General features: G+C 39.2%; 1 protein-coding gene across 1 annotated transcript in view; it reads left to right on the top strand.

Annotated features, from left to right (window-relative positions):
- The window catches only part of GFRA1 (GDNF family receptor alpha 1), a 132,497-nt gene that overhangs the window by 59,379 nt on the left and 46,338 nt on the right, over positions 1–26,780 (top strand). Inside the window, exon 4 of the mRNA XM_041415583.1 lies at positions 22,707–23,046. Coding sequence (XP_041271517.1) covers positions 22,707–23,046 — 340 coding nt within the window. The remainder of the gene's footprint in view (positions 1–22,706; positions 23,047–26,780) is intronic.

Genomic DNA, 26,780 nt, shown 5'->3' with positions numbered 1-26,780 from the left:
ATCTTTTAAAATCTATACCTCAGGGAACCACATTTTAATAATGAAAAACATCACCATGTTTATCAAACAATGACCTGGCCATCTATTAACATTCATAATATTCTTAGGACTCAACTTACACAAATTCATGTTACCTGCTTAGTAAATTAAAATCCTGTAACAGAATTAATCATTCATGGTTGTTACTGACACATGCCTTTGTGCTTTCAAAGGGAACATGTTAAAATAGTAACTAATTAAAAACAGTAGGCATAAGAGTACCATAAATCTGTGTATTGCTAAATGCCTAGTGGTCCATACCACTCTGAAATTTCTAAATGTACAGTGGCTTAAAGACGGTATATGTCTTTTTTAAAAAACTGTACAATTCTCATTGATTTATAACCCATTTAGAATTATTGCTCTTACAGCATAGAAGGCTTAAAAGTAGTCTTTGCCATGCTGCATGAAGTTGTGTATTAGTTTATGGTTTCACCACTGGCAAGTAGAGTGTTCAGCCTTTTTTGAGTTTGTTTCCTCAAAAAACTGTCATGGCCATTTTAAGAAGAAAATGTTTCAGTGGGGTAAGAGTTAATTTGAACTGTCCATACTTTAAAAAAAAAAAAAATTAACCTTGGCTTCCTCTGCAAATGTTGCTGGGGACTCTGTCAGACTGGAGACATGGCTTTGACTGATGAATTCCTAACCGGATAAAAATACACGTTTCAAACTTACTTCAGACATCATTCAAGACTGGTTGGAATTTCTCCTCTAAAATGCATTAAAGAGTTTTCTTAACAATGCATAAAGTTACCTTGAAAGCTATTAGAATTTGGATTTGTGGATCCACAAAAAATAATTATTCTAATATTTGGGACATTCTTTTAAGGTTTGGGACAATGCCTAGGTCTGTTTGCAATGTTAACTAAGACCTTAGGATAAATCACATTTTTGTATGGTGTTCTGATTTTGTTCTTTTATATTGTACTATCCCTAAGCTCCCTCCTCTGCCTACAAAATCTTCATTTTTGTCCTCTAAACTCTTGTGCCTTGTCTTGCTTGTCATTTTTTGTTTGTATCTCCCAGCTGTATGTTTACTAAAAACCCATGGTAAAAAAAGGGACTTGTGTGTATAGTTATATTAACAAAAAGAAGGGGTTTTTTCCTAGTAGATTCAGGAGGGTTTTTCGTTCATTTTCTTATTGATACAGATGTTACATAATTAGACAAAGCCATACAACTCATGCTTGTCACTTTCCAAGCTAAAACTGGCTGGAGTCTAGAAGAATGGTATGATCTTTTAAAGGAAAGCTTAAGATATTAAAAGAAAATTTTGAGAAATTCCTAGCAAAATGAAGAAAATCATTCAAATCCACTACATAATTTTAATTTACCCTAATTACCTGTAATTTCCTTTTTTCTGACATGTGGCCTCATTACATGAATCACATTGACATTGTCATGATAAATTACATTCATTAAAAGGGTGCTTTTGCTGTTCTATTAGTTTACAATTCAGTATTCATGCTCTATATCTAGTGATAGTGCTTTACATAAAAATCAGAATTTTATGGCGTTGTTTTGTTTTCCCATTTGGCTGAGCTAAAGCAGCTTTTGTTAAGATCTGACAATAATTTACAGTATTGTTTCAACAGCTAAATGGAGCAATTCTTGAATTAGACATGTAACAGTGCATACTACAAAATATTTAAAATATATCTAATACTATTAGGTCAAGCACCATTTTTTTTTTGGTCTGTTGCTTGTTTTCAGCTATTGTATTGGAAACTGATTTGCATTCATGTATTCTGTGGGCCAAGTTCATAAACCCAAGTTGATTTTTATAGCCATTTGTTCTTACCAAGTCCGTAAAGCTTGACAGGTCTGTCCCAGTGAGTGATACAAGTTTGTATTCCCATGATTGCTGTGCCATGTGATACCACACATGAGATACCTGGGACATCTCACAGGCAGCCAGGCTTTAAAATTTTCATACAGCACCAGCTGACCTGTTGTTGAATTGAGAAATTTAACTTATCTCTTTCAAAGTGGAGAATTTGTCCATTTGTTACTGTATTTTTATGACTGAAAATATGACCTAATTAATATATTATTGGAAATAGCAATCATTAGGGCAGGTTTTTACAAGTTTTTCTGATGAAGGTTTTGTCCAAGTTTATTTTCCACTAAAAAGAAAAAAATTGTTCAGATACAGAGTAAATTGCTCTGTTCAGCCTGTTGTGATTTATGCATGTGTTAGGAATTTACGTATAGAAAGATTTCTGCAGTGGATCAGAGCAGCTGTCCATCTATCCCTGTCTGACAGCAACCAATAAAAGCTGCTTTTCAGGACATTTTTGCTTTCTTCCTCTGCATTGAACTCACTGGAGCAAGATGGGTGTGTATGTGACAAGGGATCAAATCAATTTGCTGTTAATACAGGTGTAGGCAATGCTAATTAAGAACTAAATCTGGAATTCTGCTCATAAATTCAGTATTTGGGTTTGAGTAGAGGCTTCTCCATGGGCACTAGAACAGACTTCTTTCTCTATTTCATATATAGATTCTGTTATGCATTGCTTATACTGACAAAGAATAAACACCATCCTCATTTTCTCAGTCTGATGCTTAAGGAGCTGTAAATTAGATTCCTTTTTCTGTGTTGGTCTTTTCTAAAGATAGGAAAAGTCTATGAAATGAGACAGAACTTGACATATCTCAGAAAAACAGAGTTACTCTGAATTTTTGAGTCTAATTGCAAGCAGAGAATATAGTTCATTGTGTACACCAAGTACATCAAGCATTTTTCCCTCAAAATTCATGGGAAACTCCTAGGCTGGAAGTTTAAAATAAGCATAGAGCATTGCTACATGCTGACAATGAAGTGTTGAAAGTGATTTCTTCAGAAGGTATTATCTTCTGTCACTGCTTGTGAGAGTGATGGAGATGATCCACATATGAATCACGTTTATTACATAATGCTCAAGAGCTGTTTGGGAACAAGGCTCCATTCTGCTGTGCCCAGACACTACTGCAAGATAAACCCTGTCCTGATGAACTTCCAGAGTAAATCACCTGGATGGGTGCAGGAACAGAGCCACAGTGGATGTGATAACTGCAGTGAAGGGTGTGATAACTGCAGACACTGGTTCAGTTCTGTGATTGATTGGTTTAATTTTACTCAATCTGCATGTTGGTGAACACTTGTTTTCTTCTCTTTAATGTCCACTGTAGATATGTTTAATCAAGGAAAGGGAAGTAGAATGAAAAGAGAAGTGTGCCTGACATTGATAGAAATCCTGTTTGGAGAAATTGTTCAGGAACAGTTCATCCATGTGAAAATATGATCCTTGTAAGACTGCCAAGGTCATTGAGGCCTGTGGAGATCTGATGAGTAAATGCTGGTCACGCCTGGAGGCAGCTTCAGCTTATGAACTCAATTCTTCAAAAAATGTAAAACAGTTTTACAGAAAAGAATGTTTGTCATTAGCCTGTCAAGGCTGTTTCCCCCTTGTTTTCTTGGTGCCCTTTCCAACAACTCTGTGTCCCTTTATGTACGTGTCAGCTGCCCTGGATGGATAGGAACAGCTGAAATGGTGCTGGTTTGCATTCTGCTGGCTGGGAGGTATCTCAGCCTCCTCGTGGGGTGTGAAGAAGTGCAGACAGAGCCCTTTTTAATGGCAGGGCCTCAGCAAAGTTTGGTATCAGCCATAGTGCTCAGGCTGCCCAGACTGATGGTTACGCCCAGTAAACTACAGCAGTGTGCCCACCTCAGTGAGAGGGGCTGTCCTGCTGTCTGCATGACAATATATGTCTGTTAAAATACTCAAATCTTCATGTTGAAACAGCTCAGAGTCTTTAATGAGAACAGTGCTGGTTATTAGAAAGAGGAATCCTTTCACTGCTGGTCCTCCATCATCCCAGCTAATTTGCCATCGGCCATTACCACATTCAGAATCAAATACACAAAATATTTGGTGCAACTTCAATGTATCTACTCCTCTCCTAGACTCACTGGGTGCCTGCAGACAAGTCAAAAAGAGTTCATTTTGTTCACCACAACTTTTGGAAAGCCTTACTACATTCGCTTTACTGCAAATGTGTCTTCAATCTGTAGTATACCTTGATGTTTGAATTTGCACATGATTTAACATCCCTTCAGCATTCATATTTTCTTTGATCCCCTTGCTTATTAAAAAATGCAAATCTAAATTGTATCTTATTAATGTGCTTCTTTGTGCTAAAGCTGTGGGGGGTTAAAATCCCAGCTTTGGTAACGTATTTGGATTCTTAATGTGCGCAGTGCAAAGAGAGCTAGACTTCTGCAGGCCATATTTTCTAATCAACTGTTATGAAAGAGATTTTTTATTGTGTTTCTGTTTCTTGCTCTCATGGAATTTACAGGAATAAAAAGAGTAATGACTTCATTGTTATACAAAAAATATTTTCAGCCATGGATAGAGATCCTTAGTAATTTGCTGTAATTTCTCAAAAATGACAGTGAGGAATCTTGGATGAAATTTCAGAAAAATATGTATTTGAAATATAGGACAGCCTTTTAGCTGCTTGACTTGAAGTAAGTACTAATTTTGCTGTTGTTGTGGACCAAGTACACAGATTTTGTAGTAGTAAACAGTAGTCACTCATTTTTCCAGTTAAATATAGTGGCTTTTAGGAATTGAGTGCATCCTTTCACTAGGAAAAAAAAAAAAAAAAAGAAAAAGAAAGCAAATGCTGTAAAATTACTGATGCATTTAAGGCCATTAAAGTGCTCCTTATATTTCCTTTTTGCACAACTTGACCTATTCCTATGCCCTGGTAAAAGCTTTCTCTTCATGTTTAATGGCTTTTTTTCTTAGCATTGCTGCTTGTTTCTGAACAAGCTTTTTATGCATCTTCGTAACTTGTTGGGAATTTGGGTGGGTCATTCTTACTTGAGATTCAGCACTGCATGAACACATCATAACAAAATGTAAAGCACCATGTGAGACTGATTAAAAGCGGGTAGGAAAATGTCGAACTTTGTTATAGTGCCATGTTACTTCTTCACAACTTACTTTGCAGCAAGCTTTACATACAAATAAAACTTCTTCAGAAGCAGTCCAGTCATTAATGAATTTTGGAGATCTGTTTGGATAAAGACAGACTAGAAGAGTTGATTATTTAATTTTTTTAAGAAAGGGGAAAAAATTACCTTGGAATTATTGTTATCAAACAAAAAATAATGGGAATATTTATGCAACTTGTATGTTTGTTGAAGCAGCTAATTCTTGTGCTGTTTCTGCAGTCGCTGCAACTTTAGGGCATTCAAATTCGCAGTAAACTGTTGCTTGTGATAAATTTTATTTCCTTTACTCCTTCCTTTACTGTCCATTCCTATTCCTGCTGCATCAGAATCCTGAGGGATCCTGCAGTGAAATGGGAATGTCAGGTGTGGAGTGGATAGCCTGGTCTAGAGCTTATTCTGAGCTTCTCTAAACTCAGAGGAAGAAACTCTTCTAATAGTCGTTCTATCATAGTAGTAGTTCTAGTCTTCATTAATTTGCCTTGAAAGGAATTACTGATTAGGGATGGACAAAGTGCTTCATCCAGTAACTAGATCTCCTGTGCTTGTAGCCAGGCTTTGCAGAGTTTCACACTCAGGGGATCATTTAATGGCTGTGGCCCTCATCCGAAGGCCATAGGTTACATTATGTGCAGTATTCCCTGGTTCCATCTCTTTTCAGCTCCCTACAGCTCAGGGAATGAAGGCTGAGCAGACTGACATTTCTTCCAGGAGCCCTTCAGAAATGGAAACTGATGCTCCTGGCACTGTCCCTTCACTGGCTTCCTGCGATTTTATAGATGAATGGGAAATGGTAGGAGAGTGGGCTTGGAGCTCCCCAGGCTCTGGCTGCCTGACAGCTCTGTGGGGGTAGGGCTTTGGGGAGCTGACCAGCACTTCTGGTCCAGTTTTCACTGCTTTCCTGAACAGATAAAACAGCCCCTATTTGTAAGGCTCAATAAACTGTCATTGCTGGGGACAGATGCTGTGAAAAAGCCCCTTGCTGATCTGACTGTCAAATACAGATTTTGGAAGTCCTTCCCTTGCTGGATGTAGCACTGGGGATCCCGACTCAGGCACCCCCTTTGTTGTGGGCAGTGAACTTTGTGCTATTTTTCTTCCCATTGTTCTGTCTCCATCTGGATTTGGTGTTTCTTTGGCTGCAGATTTGGTGTTTCTTCTTGCTGTTGTGACCAGAAGAGAGATAAAGAGAGATTCCAGCTTCCTGCTCAGGAAAATAGGAAAGCAAGCAAGCAGTTTCATGCATTTGAGATTCAAGAGGTCCTTATTTTATTTCTCCTGGTGGTCATGTACATGTTTAAGAGGGCTGTCAGGACACTGGGATTGTCCTAAAACGGTGGCTTTGTGATCTCTTTTCAGTAAGGACACTTCGCTCTTCAGGCTCTGGAGGTTTGAGTGCACACTTGAGGATCCTGGTTTTGCAATGGAAGGGTTTTGTTAATGTGACAGAAAAGCTCATGAAAGAGAAATGTCTCACAAACATTTGTGTTTGTTCATAAAGAAAACAACAGCAATGAAGTTTTGGCCAACTTTATGATAAGAAAGGCCTGATTTACCAGAATGCTTCTATGGTGAGACAAAGTTACCAGAAATCTGGTTTAACTTCTCGGTGGGGGTGAAAGATTTTTTTCCTTCTCCAAAGTAGCAAAACCACCCCAGACAGAGTCTGCCAATCCCTCTAGGCTTCACTCCCATCTCTGTGTTTCTCCTGGTGACCTGTGTGTATTGGAGGTGGATTTTTGTCTATGAGAACTGCTTTCTGTATTCATAAAAGGCCATCTAAAATTATGCAACATAGCTCAGCAAGCAATTTAGGAAGGTAGTTTTAAGCTGTTTGACCTGTAACGTGTGGTATGTCATCACATGATGTAGCATTAAAAAAAAAAAATTAATTTCAATCTAAAGTGTGTCTTCAATAGAACAGAAGGAAAATACTCAAGAAACGTGGGCATTTTTTCCTTCTTATGGCCTGATTAAATTATTTTTAGTGTACTTAATAAACTGGAGCTGTCACTAAGCCCTTAGCAATTTGAGAATTCATGGAAGGAAGAAGAAGCCCAAGGGGGCTACTGAAAAACTAACACATAAACTATATTACTTTAAAAAAAAAAATACATTATATATATATATATATATATATATATGCACACCATCAATAAAACAGATCTAGAAAAAAAGCCCAGGGAATGATGATCCAGTTCTCAAGCACAGTGGTTGGAAGCATGATAGAATAGGGTACTAAAAAAAATGATTTAAAAGTATCTAGGGGATGTAAGGTGATCAGGAGGGTCAGTGTGGATTCATTAAGAACAAATGTCAAAGCAGTGTAATATCCTTTGTGACAGGGTAATTGTCATTCGTTCTGAATTGTAGTATGTGGTGTTTAGGTTAAATATTAGAGAAAAGAAATCTAACTTTAAAGATAAGTAGACACTGCATGGAAAACTGTGGGGGCTGCAGTATTGCAACCACTGGGAGACTGGGGCAGATGATCTGCAAAGCATGGACTTATTTTGGCTTACCACAGTAGGATGAACTGAATAGCCATTTCAGCTATCAGACCTGAATTTGCCTGATCTTCCTAAAATTTCAATGCACAAGTTTTGAACTGCTTGGTAAGATACTTGACAGTGAGGTGTTCCCTTATTTATTTATTCTTGTTTGTGGTAGGAAGGCACAGCACTCTCTTTTCCTGCCATTTCTTATGCAAATCAACTGATGCAGGTTCTTACATTTCTGTGATAGCTCTTCATCAAGAGCCAGGACATTCTTTTCAAATATCTCTATAAATCAGCAAACCTCTGAGTCCTTATGGAACCTGCTGGGTGACAGTGAGATGAGTGGGGCTGTAAGAGACCTGGTTATAGGGGTCAATTACAAGATCATTTACCGGTTTAATCCATTTTTAACTGGATTAAAAAGAAAAAAAAATCCACTTCTGTCAGTACTGCACATTTCATTTTGTGTCCAGCATTTGACCTGGAGGCCCAAAGGTACAAAACTATAGTGTCACCAGTTCCTGCAGTTGGAAGTTCTGCTTTTATGTCCTTTTTTCACTCTGCAAGAACAGAAAGAAATGAACTTTATCTATTGTATGCAGCTGAAATATAAACCCAGATTTTGCTTTAATCTTCACTCTTAGGGTTATCTCATTACTCTTGTAAAATAGTGAGTGGATGCACCCCATTTTGCTTAAAGCAACAGATCTATATCCAGTTAATTTGTGGATAAATATGGGTTTCTGCTATTGATGTTTCTTGATCCACACAAAGTGGTTATATTAATACTGAAACATTATTAATCAATAGGTAGCTCTTTAAAAATACATCACTAAGACTAGCCAATTACCTTTAAGTATATATCAAAGGCGACAGAGAAATCATGGTCCATTGAAGAGTTCCAAACATTTTAATTATTTTTATCTTCAATGAAACTTAGAAAGGAAATCTAAATTTCTCATTCTGGCCTCAAAAAATTATGAAAACCCACCAAACAGTTTCTGTAGTTTTTCAGGTTTTGTTTAGGAAAGTACAATAAATGTGCTTAATTTCATCTTAGTCTCCTGAATAAAAACTACATACACTGTGTATTAATTCACAGTATTTGTAAAATAGTCTGCTCTATAAAATATATAAAATAAGATCACAAAAGTAAGCTATAAAGACATGTCATTGAAGGGTATGGTTCTGTTTGGTTTATAATGCTAATTAACTGTATTGACTTACAGTGAAATGGAAATTCTGACCAAAGCATACAATCTGTCTGTAGCCTCTCAGAAATATGTTCTTTATTCAAAGAATTTAGGATGTAATTTTGGGAGGCAAAAATTGTATTTTTTTATATATTGTTAAAAGCTTAAATACCCATTTAAATTTAAAACCTACTCTGCCCTGTTTATGGAGTCAGCACTGATGCTTCTGCTTTAGGAAAGGAATGCTATGGCTGGAGTATTGTGTTGTGTTTTAAAATCAGATGGGAAACTATATTTTCCTTTGAGATTATCATACCATTCTCCACATAAATTTCCTTAGTTAAGAAGACTATTTCCTCTCTGGCTCCTCTCCCTCAGCAATTACCCAGCACAAGCAATCTTTGGAGAATAGCACGAGGTGTAGCTGATTGTCATTCAACACAAGTGAAATCTTTAGGTGAACATTAGTCACTCTTTTAGACATGTTAGCTTGAAGTGGAAGCAGTCAATTACAGAGTAGAGGCTTTATGGCTACATTATTACCATCATACTATTAGATTTTCGTCAGCAGCATTCTGTTTGATCGATCTGTGCCAAGACATTGATGGATAGTTTTGTTCTTCAAATGTCAAATATGTGGGACTTTGGTGCTTTATTTATTTACTGGTGCACTGCTATATTGTGGATATTTTGCTTTTCTGCATCATTCTAGTTTCAACAGCTAATCATGATTCATTTTATTTGAAGTTTTGGTGTTGATTTCAATAGCATTCTTAATCATTCTTTCTTTGCTCTTGAATTACAGAGGGAACTGTGCTATTGTACTGGACGTGCACTTAGTTGGACATGTGAAAGTTTTCCTAGTGGTAGGAGAGCCTTGGAGAGCAGGAGCTGCTGCTGATTGAGAAATGTGTGTGTACCCAGTGTGTAATGAATTTTGAGATTCTGTTCTCTCCTTAGTGCTTCCATATATAGTGCTTTTTCTGGGATTGGCACTCTGTTTTTTTATGTCTCTCTAACACATGGCAAGAGTATTAGAACATCACTGGCTTCAAGATGCAGGTTTAGTTTAGCTCTCAGACTTTAACACAAGTACTATTTTTAACTGAACATATGCACTTGTAAGTGTATTCAGAAGTAAAATAATACTGTTGACACTAATCAGGTGTATAAACAATTCCATTTGTGTTTTTGATGAGGATGAAGAAATGAGTAAATAAAAACAAAGAGCAACTATATGTGCAATAGTTGTTCTTTGGTGTTGATTTCCTGTCTCCAGCAGGGCTAAGAAACTCCTCATCAGCCTGTTTGTGAGGGGCACTGACTCTGAGTACTTCAGCCATCTCTCACCATTTTCCTAGCAGTGTTACTGAACCAATTCTTCAAGAGAAAGAGTAGGACAAGACTGAGACGCTGAAAGTTATCAAAGTTTTCTGTTCAGTTTGCTAAGCACCAAGGTTTGTGGGCAGAAATTAGCAATGCAAAGGTTCTGCACCCACGGCCTCAGTGACTCAGGCAGAGCTGCAGGGATGAACCAGAGCTGTGTTTGTGCCAGGAGGGGCAGAGCTGCAGCCTCCGTGTCCCCACGTCACGGAGTGACCGTGGGCAGTGCCGTGTGCCAGACCAGTGACACTGTTCAGCTCCTGGGAGAGGAGCTGCACCCTCAGGAAGGGAATGTGTTAAAACATTAACAGAGTTAATACTAATGTTGTCTTGAAATGGGTTCTTCACTTACTGAGACATGTTCAACATAATTTGCCTATTTGGAAGCTATACATCACTAGTCAATTACTATTTCAAACCCATCCATTTTAGTCAATACTGTGCAAGCATCCTTGCAGGGTGTGAGTTGGGATCTCAGTCTTGTGATGTGAATTCCTGGCAGTAGTAACACTTTTAACCTGATCAGGCAGGAGTATGAATGTCGAAAAAAGAATTTTTTAAAAGTGTTATAATTTTGATTACAGGAGCATTATACACTCTTGGTTCATCTCTTATCCATGTCCCTCCAGTGTCTCTTGGACAGTGCTGCTGCTGCTGTATAATTATTATTCTCCACTGCACAATTGGCTGCATTTCAGTAGTGTGCATGTGTGTGAAGTGACTCTGAATAAAATAGACTATTTAAATGTAAATAGTGTTGTCATTTTACTTAGTGAGGCTCACTCCTCGCTAATTAGGAAGACATTAATTTGACTTAAGTATTTGAACACCAAAATAATCAATTTTGTTATAGCACTGCTTTTCTCTTCCAACTGTGTTTACTTCTGTCTTGTGTACCTGTGCATTAACATATTTGCAAATGTGTATGCCAAATAAAAACCAATATATTCTATATGTATTTTAGAGTTAAAAATGGAGCTAAGGAGGGTGTAAGCTGATGCCCAGGTCACTATAGCACTCAATCAAATGCTTAGCTGATTTACATGGGTTTCAAAGACAAGATAAATTTGGGCATAAAATCTGGATTCAGAGTTTTTTAAGTAAATGGAAGTCAGAATATTGTGTTCAATGTAAGGGCAGCACCTCAAAAAAGAGACACAAATGCTGTTAAATGTAGTTAACAAGTCAAAATAATTTTATATCCTCTTTGCCTTTTTTTAGAAAGAAACACATTTTAAAATTGGGAAAAAATGATACTGGCCATTTATAAGAGCTAAGAAAAAGTAACCAGACTAGCTCAGGAGGGAACTGTGAGGAACTTTGAGGGAACAGTGTAGAAAACAGTTTGTAGGGAACAGTGGGAAGCCAAGAACACTAAAGACAAAATAAAAAGGAGGTTTTTGTCTATTGCCACGTGTTGCACATGGCATAAGTGAACAGGACAGGTAATTTAGATTATACAGTAGGCAGTGGTCTAATTGTTAGTGTGGTGTAATCTATTAAATATCATAATGATCTCAAGTTAACAAACCCCCAGTTGCACTGTAGTGACGTATATCATACAGAGCTGCCTCACCTTCATTTTGTACTGCTTTTTCTTCTGGGCACACAGTAGGATGGGCACCATCATAACCATTATTAACTCTCCAGGGCAGTATCATTGAAGTCACTTATTTCCAAAGTATCTTGTTTCCCTTGATCCATTAAGGTACACCTGCCTCCGTGCACACATCTCCTTGTCGCTGGCCCTGGGGCTCAGCAGTGGGAGCTCAGATGGAGTCAGCAGCAGCGCAGTGGCTGCAGCTCACATAACCAAATCCATGAACAGAAAGTTACCACTGCTGTCCTCTTCACATTGTGGTGACTTTATTTGTATTCAACAGGATTTCACTGGGACCAACTGATAGGGAAAAAAGGAGCAGCTGGTGGTGGATTAATGGAATGAGGCTCATATTGTTTGGTCGATGGGCCAGATAATTGCCCCGAATGGTTTTCACTGGCAGCAGAGAAAGGGGGGCTGAGCTGGTGCCTCCCCAGCTGCTGTGGGCTTTGCTGTTCTCTGTCTCTATTGCTCTCTCCATGCCATGATGGCACCCTCTGCCCCACCCCTGCTGCTGCTGCTGTCACTGACTGAGCATCTGCCCTGTGCCCGTCACTGCTGCTTACACTGTGCTTTTAGCCTCTTCTCTCTCGTGCTGGTGGACTTTTGTCGTGACCAGTGAGACATCTGTGATTCTCCCATCTAGGAACGGTGGAGCTTTCCTCTTATTATTCTGGAGAAAGGATCTTTCCCTTTTTCTGCCTTTAACTGTTCCCTGAGTTATCCCATCAGCTGCTCTTGTCAGACTGAATTCACAGTCACCTCTCCAGACCACTGTCCTTTCTCAGTTTCCTTCTGGAAGAGTAACACTGCAGAATGAGCAGGATACTTTTTCTACTAAGGTTTTATATACTTTGACTTTTTTTTCAGGTTATAGCCATCAAGAGCAAGCTGCTGTCAAAGATAAGCTAATATATACTCCTGCAGCAGGCAGTCAATGTGTGTAAACCATCCCTACCTACACTGGTATTGCTTGAGGCTGGAGTAAGCTATGCTTCAGCAACTCTTGAATTAACAGGTTTTGTCTGTCTGTAACAATCTCCTGAGTACCACTTTTACAGAAATTCTTGGTCAATTCAGTTTTTGTGTTTGTTTTTTTTTGGTTTTTTTTTTTTTTTTTTTGGGGTTTTTTTGTTTGTTTGGTTGGTTTTTTGGGTTTTTTTTTTTTGGTTGGTTTTTTTGCTAACCTCTTGTTTTGTTTTTTTTTCTTTCCCAAATCTGTGAATAAATAACACGAGTTTTGATATCCAGAAAATGTATTTATGTTGTGAAGAAAGAATATGAGGGGGACTAATTTAAAAGACAAATAATGGGAGAAGGAGATTCTTCAAGAAATTAAAAAGCCACTGTTAAGAGGAAAGGTGTAAATTCAGGAAGAAAACAGGAATTATGTTGTAGAAAGTGATAGATAACGTACCATGAAAAAATTTTAGTGGGATGCATTGGGAATACTAGTTAGCTGTTCAGAGAGGCTGTGGAGTTACTGAAAACCTTGTGATTCTGATACCAGATATGAATACTTGCTTTATCACATGTATGACCTTGTATTTCTAGAATTTCTTTCCTGCCCTGACAAAGTTTCCTTCCTTGTCATCTCCTTTCTCTGTTTCAGCCTAAATGCTGCAAAATTTGGGGGGCTTTGGGCAGACTTAGCTGAGAAGCACAGAAAAAATACACCTCTATTGACAAAGGAATTCTTGGCATGTAGTTGAAACATTAAAATATGTGTTGGATATGAAAAAAAAAAGTTGAACCTCAAAACAGACACTGTCTGTACATTGGATAGCAAATATTATGGTTGAGACTAAATGAGGACAAGATGCAGAAAACTAATAATAATTAGCTAAATATTTTGCATGATCCAAAGCATATAGGCAGTTTATTAAATAGTTCTGAAAATCCTTGTTACTATTTCAAAATCCAGTTAACATTCTGAAGTTTTTCTGAAAAAAGTTCGGGTGTTTTGCTTGATCCTTCGTGAAAGTTTGTTTCTTCTTAAGTTTTTTTTCCTCCTTCCATCAGACTTAATGTTCATATCACACCGAGCTCAGGTATCTTAGGGTCAGCCTGAAATTAGTCAGAAACTTGGATTTTTTTTCCTCCAGCTCCTGTGAAATGACACATGAAGCCAAATAGTACTGAAACATTCTAGTACATATATACATGTGTATACAAATATTTCTCTATGCATCCATGTGAGGAAGACCTAGGCCATTTTAAAGTAAGAATACTTCATGCTGTCACTGTATGTAATTGAAGATTACTCCCCTGATTGTGGTCCACCAATGTGAAGAAAGCAAAATTCTCATGTTGAATTTAGTTTCACCAAGTGTAAGATACTGTGGTTAGAAAAAACCAAGCCAAAAACCAAGCCAGAAACCATTGCTTGTCTGGGATCTGTGGTAATTTCAGGGTTGGATGTCATAGATAAGAGCATATCTGGCCCCTTCTTTTCTGTAGCTGGCATGGCTTCAGGAGTAAAGCAGTTGTGAGAGAGCAGAGAAGGGACTTTGGAATTTCCTGCACTCCTGCTGTGTAGATTCAAACGCTATGTTTAAATAATGGATGAAGCTAAGATTATTATAATTGATCATTGTATGATTTATATGGAGTAATTATAACTAGGTTGAGAAAGAATTTTCAAAAGCTAGTTTCCTGGTAGCCAGAGTCATTAAATAACAGTGTGCTGCCAAAACAAAAATTAGGTGGGAACGTAGCCACAGAGTTCAGAATGTCTGTCCTCCACCTGATTTATAACTGCTCTGATGATGACAGTATCAGTGGCATTTTCCTGTTACGAAGAGTAAGGGCTGTTTCAATTGTTTTTCTTATCTTTCTAACTGAGCTCCACATTGTTTTAAGTGTAGTCAGGCATAATAACTGGAAAACTGTAAAAATCTAATGCATAACAAAACGAAAAGGTGGAAGAGGTTGAAAAGGTTAATTAAAAGTGTAATGATTGCATTTACTGAGACAGTCCAATTAATCACTTTATTCCAGTGGTCATGTGATACAGAAACCATTGCTCCAGATAACTGATTCCTAGTGCTGGGATATATGTTCCATGTTCATTTAAATGTCTATTTTTCTATAAATGGAAGTGTGACTTTTTATTTTAAGCAGCTTTTATTTATTTGAAATTATTTAAGTAGTAGGTAATGTTTAACCCTGTGTCTTCACATAATACACTCTTCCAGCCATGCTCCCTCTGAGCAGGATGGGAGCATTGCCCCCTTGATACTTGCAGTCTTACAGCCCCACGGGAGGTTTGCTTACAGCTTAATGGGCTTGTAGGTATAGAAGAAATGAAGCCCTAGAAATACATCATTATGTAATGTGATCTCTCTGAAACAGTGTATATGACCAACAAAGTGAATTCTCAAGTGTCAACAAGCACAGCTAAATGTGGTTTTTACCACGTCAACTGGAAAAAAAAAAGGCAAAAAACCTTGAAGGATCAATTACAAGGGTCATAACCTTGTATTATCTGATTTGCTGTGATATTCACACAAGCTTTATTGGAATGGAACATAAATTTGAAAAATAGTGAGATTAGAAAGGATTGCAGTGCTAGAGCAAAGAGCTAGAAGCTTTCTCCTGCCTTATTTTGCTGGGGCAGCACTTTAGAGGGAGCCCATTATAAGCAGGAGAATAGTAGTTATGTTAACATGGTAATTAATCAAGGCTGAGGAAAAGAGGAAACAAGTTGTGAATTCAATTCTCTAGTAATAAAAAGAAATGCTGAAAGTTGCCCTGTAAATTGGCATGACTTTGGCAAAACAGTCCCTCACTGTGTCTTGAGAACTTGCATGCAGTAAATCACTTCTCATGGCAGCCGTGTAGGTTTGAATGTTTTCACAGGTTTATTCTCTATTTCCGTGTCTGCTGGTTCTTTCCTAATTCTGTTGACTTAGTATTTAGCTGATAATAAAATACTGAACTGTATAAGACGAGAGCATATGCAGTAACACATTTGCACTCTATTTTTAAGGGGAAATTAATTAGAAGAACTCAGCTGAAACTGTGGTGATAGCCTTCCACATCACAAACCCAGCCTCTCACTCAGTACAGAGCATGAATTGTGTGTGGAATGACTGAATCCCTCACAAAAAAAATTGTGTGCTGTACATGGCCCCAGTCATGCCTAATCCATCCCCAGTGTTAGTGTAGTGTAGATAGGTTAAAATGATCTTTACACCCTAAAAGTCTTTAGGGTAGAACTGAAATCAATGGTGCAGTAATGTGAGAAACAGTGACTGGATCAGTTTGCAGCGACTGTAGTTTCTTTGTTTAGCAAGTCTCTGACTTTATTAATGTGTTTCTGCCTCCTAAGTGAGATACTTTGGACAGAAGTAACAGTAGCTTTAAAGAGCCAAATTCATAACTTAAATTATTGAAAATTCACAATAGCTGCAGTGAACAAAATAACTGTGCTGGCATAAATATAATGTAGAACTGCTGTCCTCAGTGCCATGTGGAAAATTAGGGACCCTGCCATAACCTGCATTAGATTTGTAACAGAAATATGAAAGGTGATAGATCAGGATATATGTGAGTGAAGACAGAATATCAGCAGTGTATGCCACAGTATTGTTAACACTGGGGAACAGGGTTTCCTCTCCCTCTCTGCCCTTGTGGAACTAAAATTTAAACCAGATCACTGTGGGTTTATAAGACTTTCCTCTTACATAACTTGTAATTTGAGCAGATGTCCCTCAGCCAACCCACAGGGCTCAGCCACCCTGGAGGTTTCTGCTCAGCTTTTCTCCATTCCTCCCCAGTAAAGAATTAAAACTGTTAAAGGAAATAGTAAGATATAATTTCCCCCTTTTTAATCAATACATACGCAGTTTAGGAATTGTAATTTCACTGCAATCTTTATTTGTAGTGTCTATGAAATGCACCAGGCAATGGTTAACTAAAGCAGGATCTAAGTCAAAATACAGGCAAGAGCTCTGTCAAGTATTAGAGCCCAGATCCAGTGCTGAACTTGGGCAATACAAAATGCAGCATTTAGAGAATGTGGCTCCATTAATAGAATTAAACTTCCAGGAGCAGACCGAGAGATAAGTGTGTCCACCTGAAAGTTAGAAGCTTCTGCTTTGAGGTGGTATCTGTAATCCTTAGAAGATGCTCAGAATCTTTATAAAGTGCACAGAGAAAACAGTTTTAACAACAAGCAAACAAATAAAAAAGGAACAAGAATGTCTTTACTGTGAGAGCGGTGAGGCACTGAAACAGATTGCAGATGGCCTGTCCTTGGAAATATTGAAGGCCAGGTTGGATGAAGTTTGAGCAACCTGGTCTAGTGAAAGGCGTCTGGAAATACAGAAACTGAGCTTTTTTGGAAGGCTTTGGACTGGAGGAGGCAGACTCCCAGCCTCAGGCAGGAGCATCTGCCCAAGCAGCAGTCAGTGTGTGCTCCTGGGAGCAGCCAGCCAGAAATGTAATGGGCACCCAGCTCAAGGGGTTGTGGTGCTTCAGCCACCAAGGCAGTGATCAGAACAGTCCTTGAGGAAGTGGGATGTCTTTGCTCATCTCTATGGGATTTCAGAAAGCCTTGGAGGGTACCCTTCTTGTGGGTTTGGCAGTACCTTGGTCTGGAAGGAAGGCAATGAGATGTGCTATAGAAAGGGTTATGTATTTTTTGAAGGGATTATAGAAGTAGGGAGTACAAGTGGGATCATGCCTCTGCAGGCTTATAGAGTCTTCTTCAGGGAAGGTTTCCAGTCATTGCTCTTGTAAGAGAAGTAACTCTCCTTCCTGGGTGCAGGCCAGCAGCCAGCAGTCTGCCTCCCAGTGAGAGCTCTCATTCTTGGGCTGAAGCATCCTGCTCCCGCTTTGTTTTGCAATATGCACCATTTCCTTGTTGAGAACACTCTGCAGTGAGATGGTTTGAGAGCCCTTCTGGGAAATGAGAGCAGTGTTTCTGAGTATCTCATGCCATGGAAGGCATTGAACCAAAGTCTGCAAGATCCCTGCTGATGATTCACCAGCAAAGGCCAGGGTGTGATGGGAAAGACTTCAGACACAGCAGCTGTGCATAAACACAGTAGCTGAACACTTCCAAACATAACAGGGTAGGTGAACACTTCCAAATCATGCCTGTTGGTTCATGCTAAGCAACGTGATTGTTCCCAATCTCTCAGTGGCTTGGACAGGAGACACTATTTGCCTTCTGCAGTAGTTTATGGGGGTATTCAGAAGAGAATTCTAGAGACCTAGGCAGTTTGTGTGATCAAAGACTTAATGACTGACCAGAAAGGTAAAATATTCCAGCTTTGGTCTTAGGAAGCTGAAGTCTCGTTTTAGGCAGTTTTGTTTGTTTAGATCTTTCTGTTGCTGTAGCTTTGGTTATACCTTTCACAGGCATCAGTCTCATCTTTGTCACTTGGTGCAATCAACTGTAATTTCAACATGAATCTTGTTGTATGTGGTAGTATTCTGAAAGCTCTGGTCATAGCTGATAATATATTAGCTTTAATTTAAAAACTAAGTCACCTGCTTATTAAGAGTATGGAAAAGGTTGGAAATAGGCCAGCTGTTGAGTAAATGCTGAGCAGAAGAGAAGCAGCACTTCAGAATAACGCTATCAGCCTCAGAATTTTGTTTTGGGATGACTCTTCCTTTTTTTTTTTTCCTGCCATTTGGAATTAGAAATAATTTCTCCAGGAAAACAGTAGTGTATTTTTAATCCAGATGACAATATTTGCTATGCTTTCCTTATTTTTTCATCTGCTCTTCTTACAAAGCAAAAGTACTTTGGTGAACCCCACGGCAGTACTTCTGTTTAAGTGGGATCATGACTCTCTTCTTAATTTTGGTCAGGTTTTGGTTTCTATATGCCATATTCTGCACCTGTGTTGGAGTAGGCCCATACCCATGTGGTCACTTCTATCACTTTGTGATATTGCCTTCCATCACATTAACATTTATTGCTCTCTTTACAGCATTCCCTTTACTATATCCACTAGAAAACCTACTAATGCTAATTACTTGCAAATAGTAATGGTAATTTTAATGACAACCTCAGTAAATTGTTTTTATATGTTGAAAGAAAATTGAAAACTAAATGTGCATTTTGCTGCTTAATAAGAATCTTACAGAACAACTAATATTCCTTGTGCTCCTTCTGTCTAGTGGGAGCACAAATAAGAATCTCCCAGTACCCACTGAGAATCCCTTTTTGGGTACCAGGGGGTGGGTTAGGAGGAGCTGAGGAGACACAGTAGGTAGAAATGAAATAGAAATGGAGGTGCAAGGAAAACGAAAGATGAAGGTGGAGAGACTGTGAAAGAGGGTGAAGCATGAGGAAGATGAAACGGGGTAGAGGAAGCCCTGTTAAGACTTTAGGAGCACCTCTGGATAAGAGACAGGGCCTTTTGGCTCTCTTCTTTCTGCGGTCTGAGGGAAATTGAGTTCAGGACGGCTGTAGCAGTGTTGGGCCAGGGTGGAGGCATGCAGGAGGTAACAAACATCAATGTGGTTGTACTGCAGTCCAAGGCCTGCTTTTTCAGAATTGGTCAGAAAACATGCCACACATGTTCCGTGTGGAGCAGGAGAGCTGGGGGTGCAGGTGCAGGCAAGTCAGAGTCAGTGCCCCCTGGTCCTGCCCCAGTCTGTGTGTGAGCTGTGTGGCAGCTGCTGCTGGGATGGGCTTTAGCCATCCCAACGCTGCTCTGTGCCACCCAGGCACAGCTCCTGGCTCTGCCTGGGCTCTGCCATGCCTCTGCCTGCTCCCCAGCAGGGCAGCATCCCCAGGATGCTGCTGGGTGGAGGCTCCTACTGGGAGGCAGCAGCATCCTGGTGCTTCCATCTCAGCTCTCCTGGCGCCCGTGCTGCAGACAGGACCCACGCCTCGCTCACAGCCACCAGCACCACTCCCCACCCGTGTGAAGTGGCTTCCCACGGGCTCTCTGGTGATTTGGCAGCAGTGGAGGGCTCTGTGGTTTGGCAGAGGTTTCCAGAATGGGCCCAGGCAAAGCGGATTTGGGAGAGATGAAGCTCTGGGTTGGGAAATGGTGGTGCAGAGAAATCTTTACTTATCCCAGGCTCCTGCCCTGACTGCCCCCAGCCCATATCCTAATGTCCCAAGAGAGGGGAGAACTGAAAAAGGATCTCCTTACACAAGCCTTTCCCAAAGGACGCTGGCATGAAAAGTAGCTCTGGATAAGATCCATTTGCTTTTAAAGTAGTCAGTACCTGGTAAGAGCCAAACTCCTGCCTGTCTTAATAATTTAAGCTTTGCAGAACAGAAGCTGGTTGAAATTTTGACCTTATAAATTACTGCTGCATAAGTAATCCTCAGGAACACTCCCAGTATTGTTAACTGTTTGTAGTTGCCCCAGGACCTAGGGGTTGCAAATTGTTCACTTTTGCAGTGAAAACAAAGCATTAAACGTGTTGCAGATTGTCAATTTTGCATTCAAATGTGATTTAAATGCTTAATAGAAGTTGATATTAATGAGAAGAGTTAGTTTAGACAGTCTGATTTAATTCAGATGCAGTTGATGCGCCTCTTCTACATTTAGTCTTGCTTTTAAAAGATAAAAATAATTTGTATAATGTTACAAGTATGCCAGAAAAAATAGTTAGAGGCATATATATCAAAACAAAAAAGACAAGGGGCAGGTTACAGCCAGGGCTGGTTTAAAAAACAAAACTCCCCAAACCAGTCTGTATTCAGAGTTGACGTGTAGAAGAATGTGAGTGTTGGGCAGATAAAAATTGAATTACAGGTATGAATATGCATAACTATACTTTGTGAAGACTTTGCACCTAATTCAACTTTCACCAAGATAACTCTCACTGCTGTTTGTGCTGTCAGTGACTTGGCTTACATTCTGCCTTTTAAAAAAAGATTGATTAACCTGTCCCTTCTGATTTTTGAGATGCTTGTATTCACAGTGCTTTTTAATTCTGTAGCAGCATATATGAATACTGTAAGCTGAAGTCTGTTCATATTGCAGTACCCCATTCGGAGCTGTTCCAATTTTGTTTTAAATAGTGGAATTCAGCAGTTGACTCCCAGGCACAAATAACCATGTAATTACTCTGCAATCACATAGTAATTAGCATATACTATTCATATATTGCATAATTATATGCCCTGCAGATTACATAGTAATTATATTTGTACTAAACATATAATTCTATATACTGTATAAAAAAAAAAACTTTGAGAGTTCATAGTTAATATTATAGTTGTATACTAATGTAGTACAACATTTTATATAAAAATGTTACAATTTTATGAGAGGGTTGTGTTGGGTGTCTCATCTCTTTCTGCATCTGGTGTTGCATAATCTATTGTAGGCTACTGTTGTAAGAAAGGCTGGGCTCTTAATTTATAGTCAAATGTTGCATATTTACAGTTTTGTAATTTATGAAGATGAGATGCAAAAGTTGCCATTTTGTTGTGCAAGCAGCTGAGATCGGGAAGGACTTGGAGTGTGATTGTTAAATTACAAAGGTTAAATGTACAAACACACTGAACACAGCTACACAGCTACACTCACTGCTAGAGTGAAGCACAAATCTCACGCTCCTTAGCTGTGTGTCATTTTTGGGTGGGTAAGATGCATTGGACAGTTGCAGGTGATCTATTTGAATAATGGGAAGTGTGTGCAAGCAGCCAAGGCCCATCTTGGGCACAGTGTGTTCCAACAAATGCAGCACCTCAGTGCAGCATCTCAGCCAAGCTGCTGTGTGTTTTCCTGCTGTGGAAAAAGAGAAAAGGTTGATGTCCTGATCTGGAATGGCAGGCAGCATGGTAGCAGAATGGAGATGAGTGGCAGTGAGTTGTAGAAGGACCTTGGACTGAGTTTCTGGATAAAGGTGGAAGATGTAGGAAGAAAAGCTTTTTGTAAGAGTAATTTAGAGCTTTGGATCATTTAAAATGTTTTATCTTCAGCCAGCCCCCAAAAGAGGTTGCAGCAGATTTCAGATATTTGCAAAATGGTTTGTTCAGCTTGCAAATTCTGTAGCAGTGGGAAATTAATGCATTTTCTTGGATCTCTGATGTTGGCACTCCTGACACCCAAAGCAGCATTATAATTATTCTTAATTGAATTTTGCAATCTAATGCCAGTTGCCTTACTTTTCAAGCAAAACATCTATTGGGTTTTAATATCTGGGTAATGTATTGAGAAATTAAATGTGTAATTATAGCTTTAACTTATATCTGAGTTTAATTTTTCCTATAATTTCTTGTAGTGTGTATGTGTGTGTGTGTGAGAGAGAGAAAGGGATATTCTTGTTTTAAAATGTTTCTTTCACAGTCACTTTTTAATTTTATGTCAGCTTCTTCAAACCTTGTGAAGTTTATAAATTTTCCAGGGTTCAGGTGTCATCTGTAGACCTTATAACAGTGTTTTACCTAAGCATGGAACTTGTGGGTGGCCTTACAGAGCTCCCAGACATGAGGCTGTACCTGATTTCCTGCCTATCTGGGTGGGCTGTCCTCAGACCTCAAAAAAATGTAGTAATGGGCATGTCTATTTTACTTTCTGCACAGTACACAGATTACTTTTAGATGTTGTCACGTGGGGTAGGCATGGCATTGTCAGTTAACTTGTTCAAAGGAAAGAACTGGGAAATGTCATAGGTTTACAAACCCAGAGTTAGAAGCCCGTGCTCCCACTGTGTTCTTATGCCAGATGTATGCTTTCCAATTTACCAGGAATTTTAAGAGCTGTTTGGTGAGACCAAGTCTTACCCAAGAGTCACTCTGCATGAAGAAGATGAAGTACAGCCTGCCCAGAGTGTCATTTATTCACCAGCATTCTGCCCTCATAGCATGCCCATGCTCTTGTTCACTTGTTCAACCATTACCCCGAGAAACAAAAGGACTAGTCCCAGTTCCAGGCACTGAAAGCTTTGTATGTAACAAATAAATGTATTCAGGATCTCGTTAACAGTGAAATAACCACAAAGCACGAAGTGTAAATGTGACGCCTTTCTCACTGCTGTTGTGTTGTTTTTTCTAGTGGAGCCAGTACTTTCAAAGGGGAACAATTGCTTGGATGCAGCCAAAGCTTGTAACCTAAATGATACCTGCAAGAGGTTCAGATCTGCTTACATAACCCCCTGCACCAGCAGCACGTCTAATGAGATCTGTAACAAGCGGAAGTGTCATAAGGCCCTCCGGCTATTTTTTGACAAGGTCCCCCCAAAGCACAGCTACGGGATGCTCTTCTGCTCCTGTCGAGACGTAGCCTGTACTGAGAGGAGGCGGCAGACTATTGTTCCTGTGTGCTCATATGAGGACAGGGAGAAACCAAACTGCCTGAATTTACAAGAGTCCTGCAAGAAGAATTACATCTGCAGGTAAGATAGCACACGGCAGGGGAGTGATTAATGAGGTACCAGAGAGAAGTTTGTGGTGCTGATGGATTTGCCAGGACTAAGGGTCAGAGTACCCACTAAGGAAAAGGATGAGTCAGGGAAAAAAAAGCAAATGTCTCTGACATCCTTAACAGAGTAACAAAAGCCCTCATTTGCTTACAATGTGTGACTTCTCCAAAACTGCTCACAGCTACTCCCTGGCATTATGGAGGAGTCTTTAAACCCCCAGTTCAATTTTTACAGATTTTTTGCTGGAAACATTGTGTGTCTCTATGAAATGATGTCTCTAAACAATTTTTATGTCCCATTAGTGACCAGGTAAAAATAGAATTTTTTATTATAATGGGATTTATTTTCATTGTACATGTTGGTACTAGTAATTGGGAATGCAAGCTTCATGTTGGACTTTATAAATAGTCACAATGCACAGACTACTCATGTGTTTTTAATTAATTGGAAAAAAATGAGTCCCCATTGTAGACAGAATCCCACTATCTTCATAGAGCAGTTTAGCTTTGAAATTGTCTCATCTCCCCTGCCCTGGGCAGAGTGCTGGGCTGATGCAACCGGGGGGTCATTGATTCATGCCCTAATTCCCAGCCTCTTCCCTGAGTGTTCCGGAGTGCAGAGCCCTGCTCCACGGGACAAAGCTGGGTCCTTTCCCCTCCTGGGGTCCCTGCAGGTTCTCACACAGAGCTTATTCAGTGGCAAACAGGCCCTCCTCTGCTCTCAGGAAATGCTTTGCTCCCGCTTAGCATTGTGTATGTTTATATTAGGGGCATTGTTGTGCTAATGTCATATTTATGAAGTCGTGCCCGAGAACCCTGCTCGTTTCTAATGTGTAAATTTCTTGTAGATTAGCCAATTCTGTGAATTAGCAAACAAGGGAGATAAACACTATTGTAAAATGTCAAGGACACTGAAGATACCATCTAAATCTTAATAAGTACTTACTTATGCCGGGTAAAATATTTACTTTGAAGTTTGTTTATGAGATTTCCACTGCTGGTTTTAAGCTATTTGCGGTAGCACTTCAGGTGTGCCTGAGTGCTGTTCAGAGGTGAGGAGGTGAGCAGTGCCCTGTCCTCCATGGCTTTGGGGGAACCTGGAGACACATTTCCTGTGGCCACAACAGGAGCAGGTTTAAATCAGAGCAGTCTGACTTGCATTCACCACCTTGACTGCTGATGCTGCTGCAGTTTATGAAAGCCTCAGAACAATCCATTTTCTATTTCCAGGTTGTTCCATTAGTATTTTTGCTTCTATGTATTGCCTCCCCTGTGCACAGGTCCTGTTAATTAGCAGAGTTACAGTATCTTTACAGTGTTTTCTGCCAAACTGTCAGTGTGTTACTGTGCCAGTGAAATTGGAGAGAGGATTTTATAGAGAGAGTTTTCCCTCTTATTTGGGTTGTAGTATTCTGGAATTAACTTGTTAAATTAATGCTATTCTCTCATGACTGTGTTTTTCTTAGGTCAGCTTTGATCTAATATTGTCTCAGCAGTTAAGTTTTTTATGGCATTTTGTTTAATTTAGCTTCATGAGTCTGGTGTTGGGTTTCTCCATTGCAGTGTTGCAGGGGAAGGCTTGGTAAAGTCTCTGCCTGAAGTTGCAGCAAGCACTGAAATGAAAAATGGATTTATTTGTAAATGAGCAGTGGCTTCTTTTGCTTTAGAACATCAGAATTAAAAAAGTTTTGGCTCTTCCAAGGCTCAGTGAGACCTGGCTGTGAGGATGAGGGGCAACACTGGAATGGGTGGGCAAATGCCTGCAGGGTCTGGGGCAGACTCATTTGTGGGCAGCATTTAGGTCCTGTGGAGGTAAAGCAAGCTTGGTGTGTTGCTGAGAGTCACCTCACGTTGTGCTACAACCTCCTGGGCTCTCTAAACTGCTGTGGTTTAATATCTTCCCTGCTTGCCATCATGGAGAGGAGGAATTGGCACCAAAGCTGACCCAGCCTATCAGACAGGGAAAGACATTTTGTCTCTGTGACTTGTGCACTTACAGGAAATTGGTGAGATTTGTTCCCCTAGTCCTGCAGGAAAACAGCAACTTGGGCAGGGCAGGAAAGAAATAGGAGATCTCCTTGCGATTGTAACTACTGGCACTGATAAATATCAGTCCTTATAGTAATTCCAGATATGTTTAGAATAATTAAAAGCAGTAGGCAGTAGGTGTGTAATTCTAACTCTGATAACTTCTATTTCATTTTGAAATCAGAGAGAGTATCTAAAAATGGCAGAATAATTTGAAAATATGGTCTGCCTACTGTGAAACCAGGTAATTTAGAAACTGTTATTTGCATGCCTATTACACCTGTTACAGCCTTTTCATAATGCTAGTTTAGAGAAGGGGTGCAAGTTCTAAAGATTTTCTGGAAATATGTTCATAAAATGGTTTATGAATGCTGCTTACTGAGAAATGCAAGATTTGAATCTGCCTGTACTCTGTATAAAATATCAGCCTGTGTAAAGTTTTTAAACATTCAGTTTTGAACACACTTTAAAAGCTTTATCTTGGTGTATATATCACCAAATCTGTTCTTGAAGCAGGGTTAAGAGCAGGGAAACAATCTGGCCAAACTATAGGTACCACTCACATGGCAGGGTGCTTTGCTTTTTTATTGTTTTTTTATTCAATTCATTAATCTGTTATATAATAAATTCTCAATCGAGGGATAAAGAGACCTGAAATGTCAGGAAATGTAAATAAGTTCTGACTTACGTAAACAGTCCTAATTTTCAACTTCATCAGAATGCTGAATGGTTCACTCATTGTCATTTATCTGCTGCCTCTGCTTGTATCCAGTCCATATCCAGCTTTGAAACAATTGTAGTCTCTCAGGCACGTCTGTCAATGCTCAGTGAGAAGAAAAGAAAAGAAAAAAAAAACAAACCAAGAAGCAGCCATTAAAGTTCTTTTCTGTTGTGAGCATAAACAAATCTTCTAAGAAAAGTCAGTGTACGATCGAAAACTTTCACCAGTGATGTCCTGGAATAGCACAGACCTCTAAAGAACTTTGTGATCTGATCACTTCAGCTTACAATTAGTCTTCAGAAAGTTGACTAGCATGTTTTAAGAATATCATCCTGCTGCAAATGCAGGGCATGGTGCTTCATATTTGCCACTATCACATTTGACAGTACTGCAAATACTGTTTTGCTTGAGTAATGAAAGTGTGAGTTATTAGTTTGGTCTTTTTAATAATCTGTGTCTTGAATTTGCATACTTGGGGTTTTTTTTCCTGGATATGTTCAGAAGACACTGACCAGAATGATAATGATACAGACACATTCTTTATTGAAATAATGTACTTGGGGTTTTTTTTCCTGGATATGTTCAGAAGACACTGACAAGAATGATAATGATACAGACATTCTTTATTGAAATAGTGCTGTCAATCCATTCATGTGCTGCAAAGATCAGAAAAGAAGGGCAGCATCTTCTTGCTGATAAAAGAAACTGGTAGCAGCATGTTTGTTGTCCTTCACAATAATTATACTCCAAATGACTGGTCAGATCACTGAGGTTCATTTTTGAAGCTCAAATAGCCAGAAAGTAGTTCTTAACTAATTTCAGAAGACTTCAGTTGTCTTCTTAATTTTTTTGCTTTAATTCTGCAAAATGTACATATTGCTGTCTGTAGATGTTTGATACTGGAAAAAAAAAAAAAAAACAAAAGAAAAAAAAGCTTAACATGTTTAATTTCTTCCTGT

This window comes from Onychostruthus taczanowskii, unplaced genomic scaffold (genome assembly GCF_017590055.1).
Source record: "Onychostruthus taczanowskii isolate IOZ18803 unplaced genomic scaffold, ASM1759005v1 scaffold5, whole genome shotgun sequence".
In the NCBI taxonomy this organism is placed as follows: Eukaryota; Metazoa; Chordata; class Aves; order Passeriformes; family Passeridae; genus Onychostruthus; species Onychostruthus taczanowskii.
This window is presented reverse-complemented; position numbering and strand designations above follow the sequence as displayed.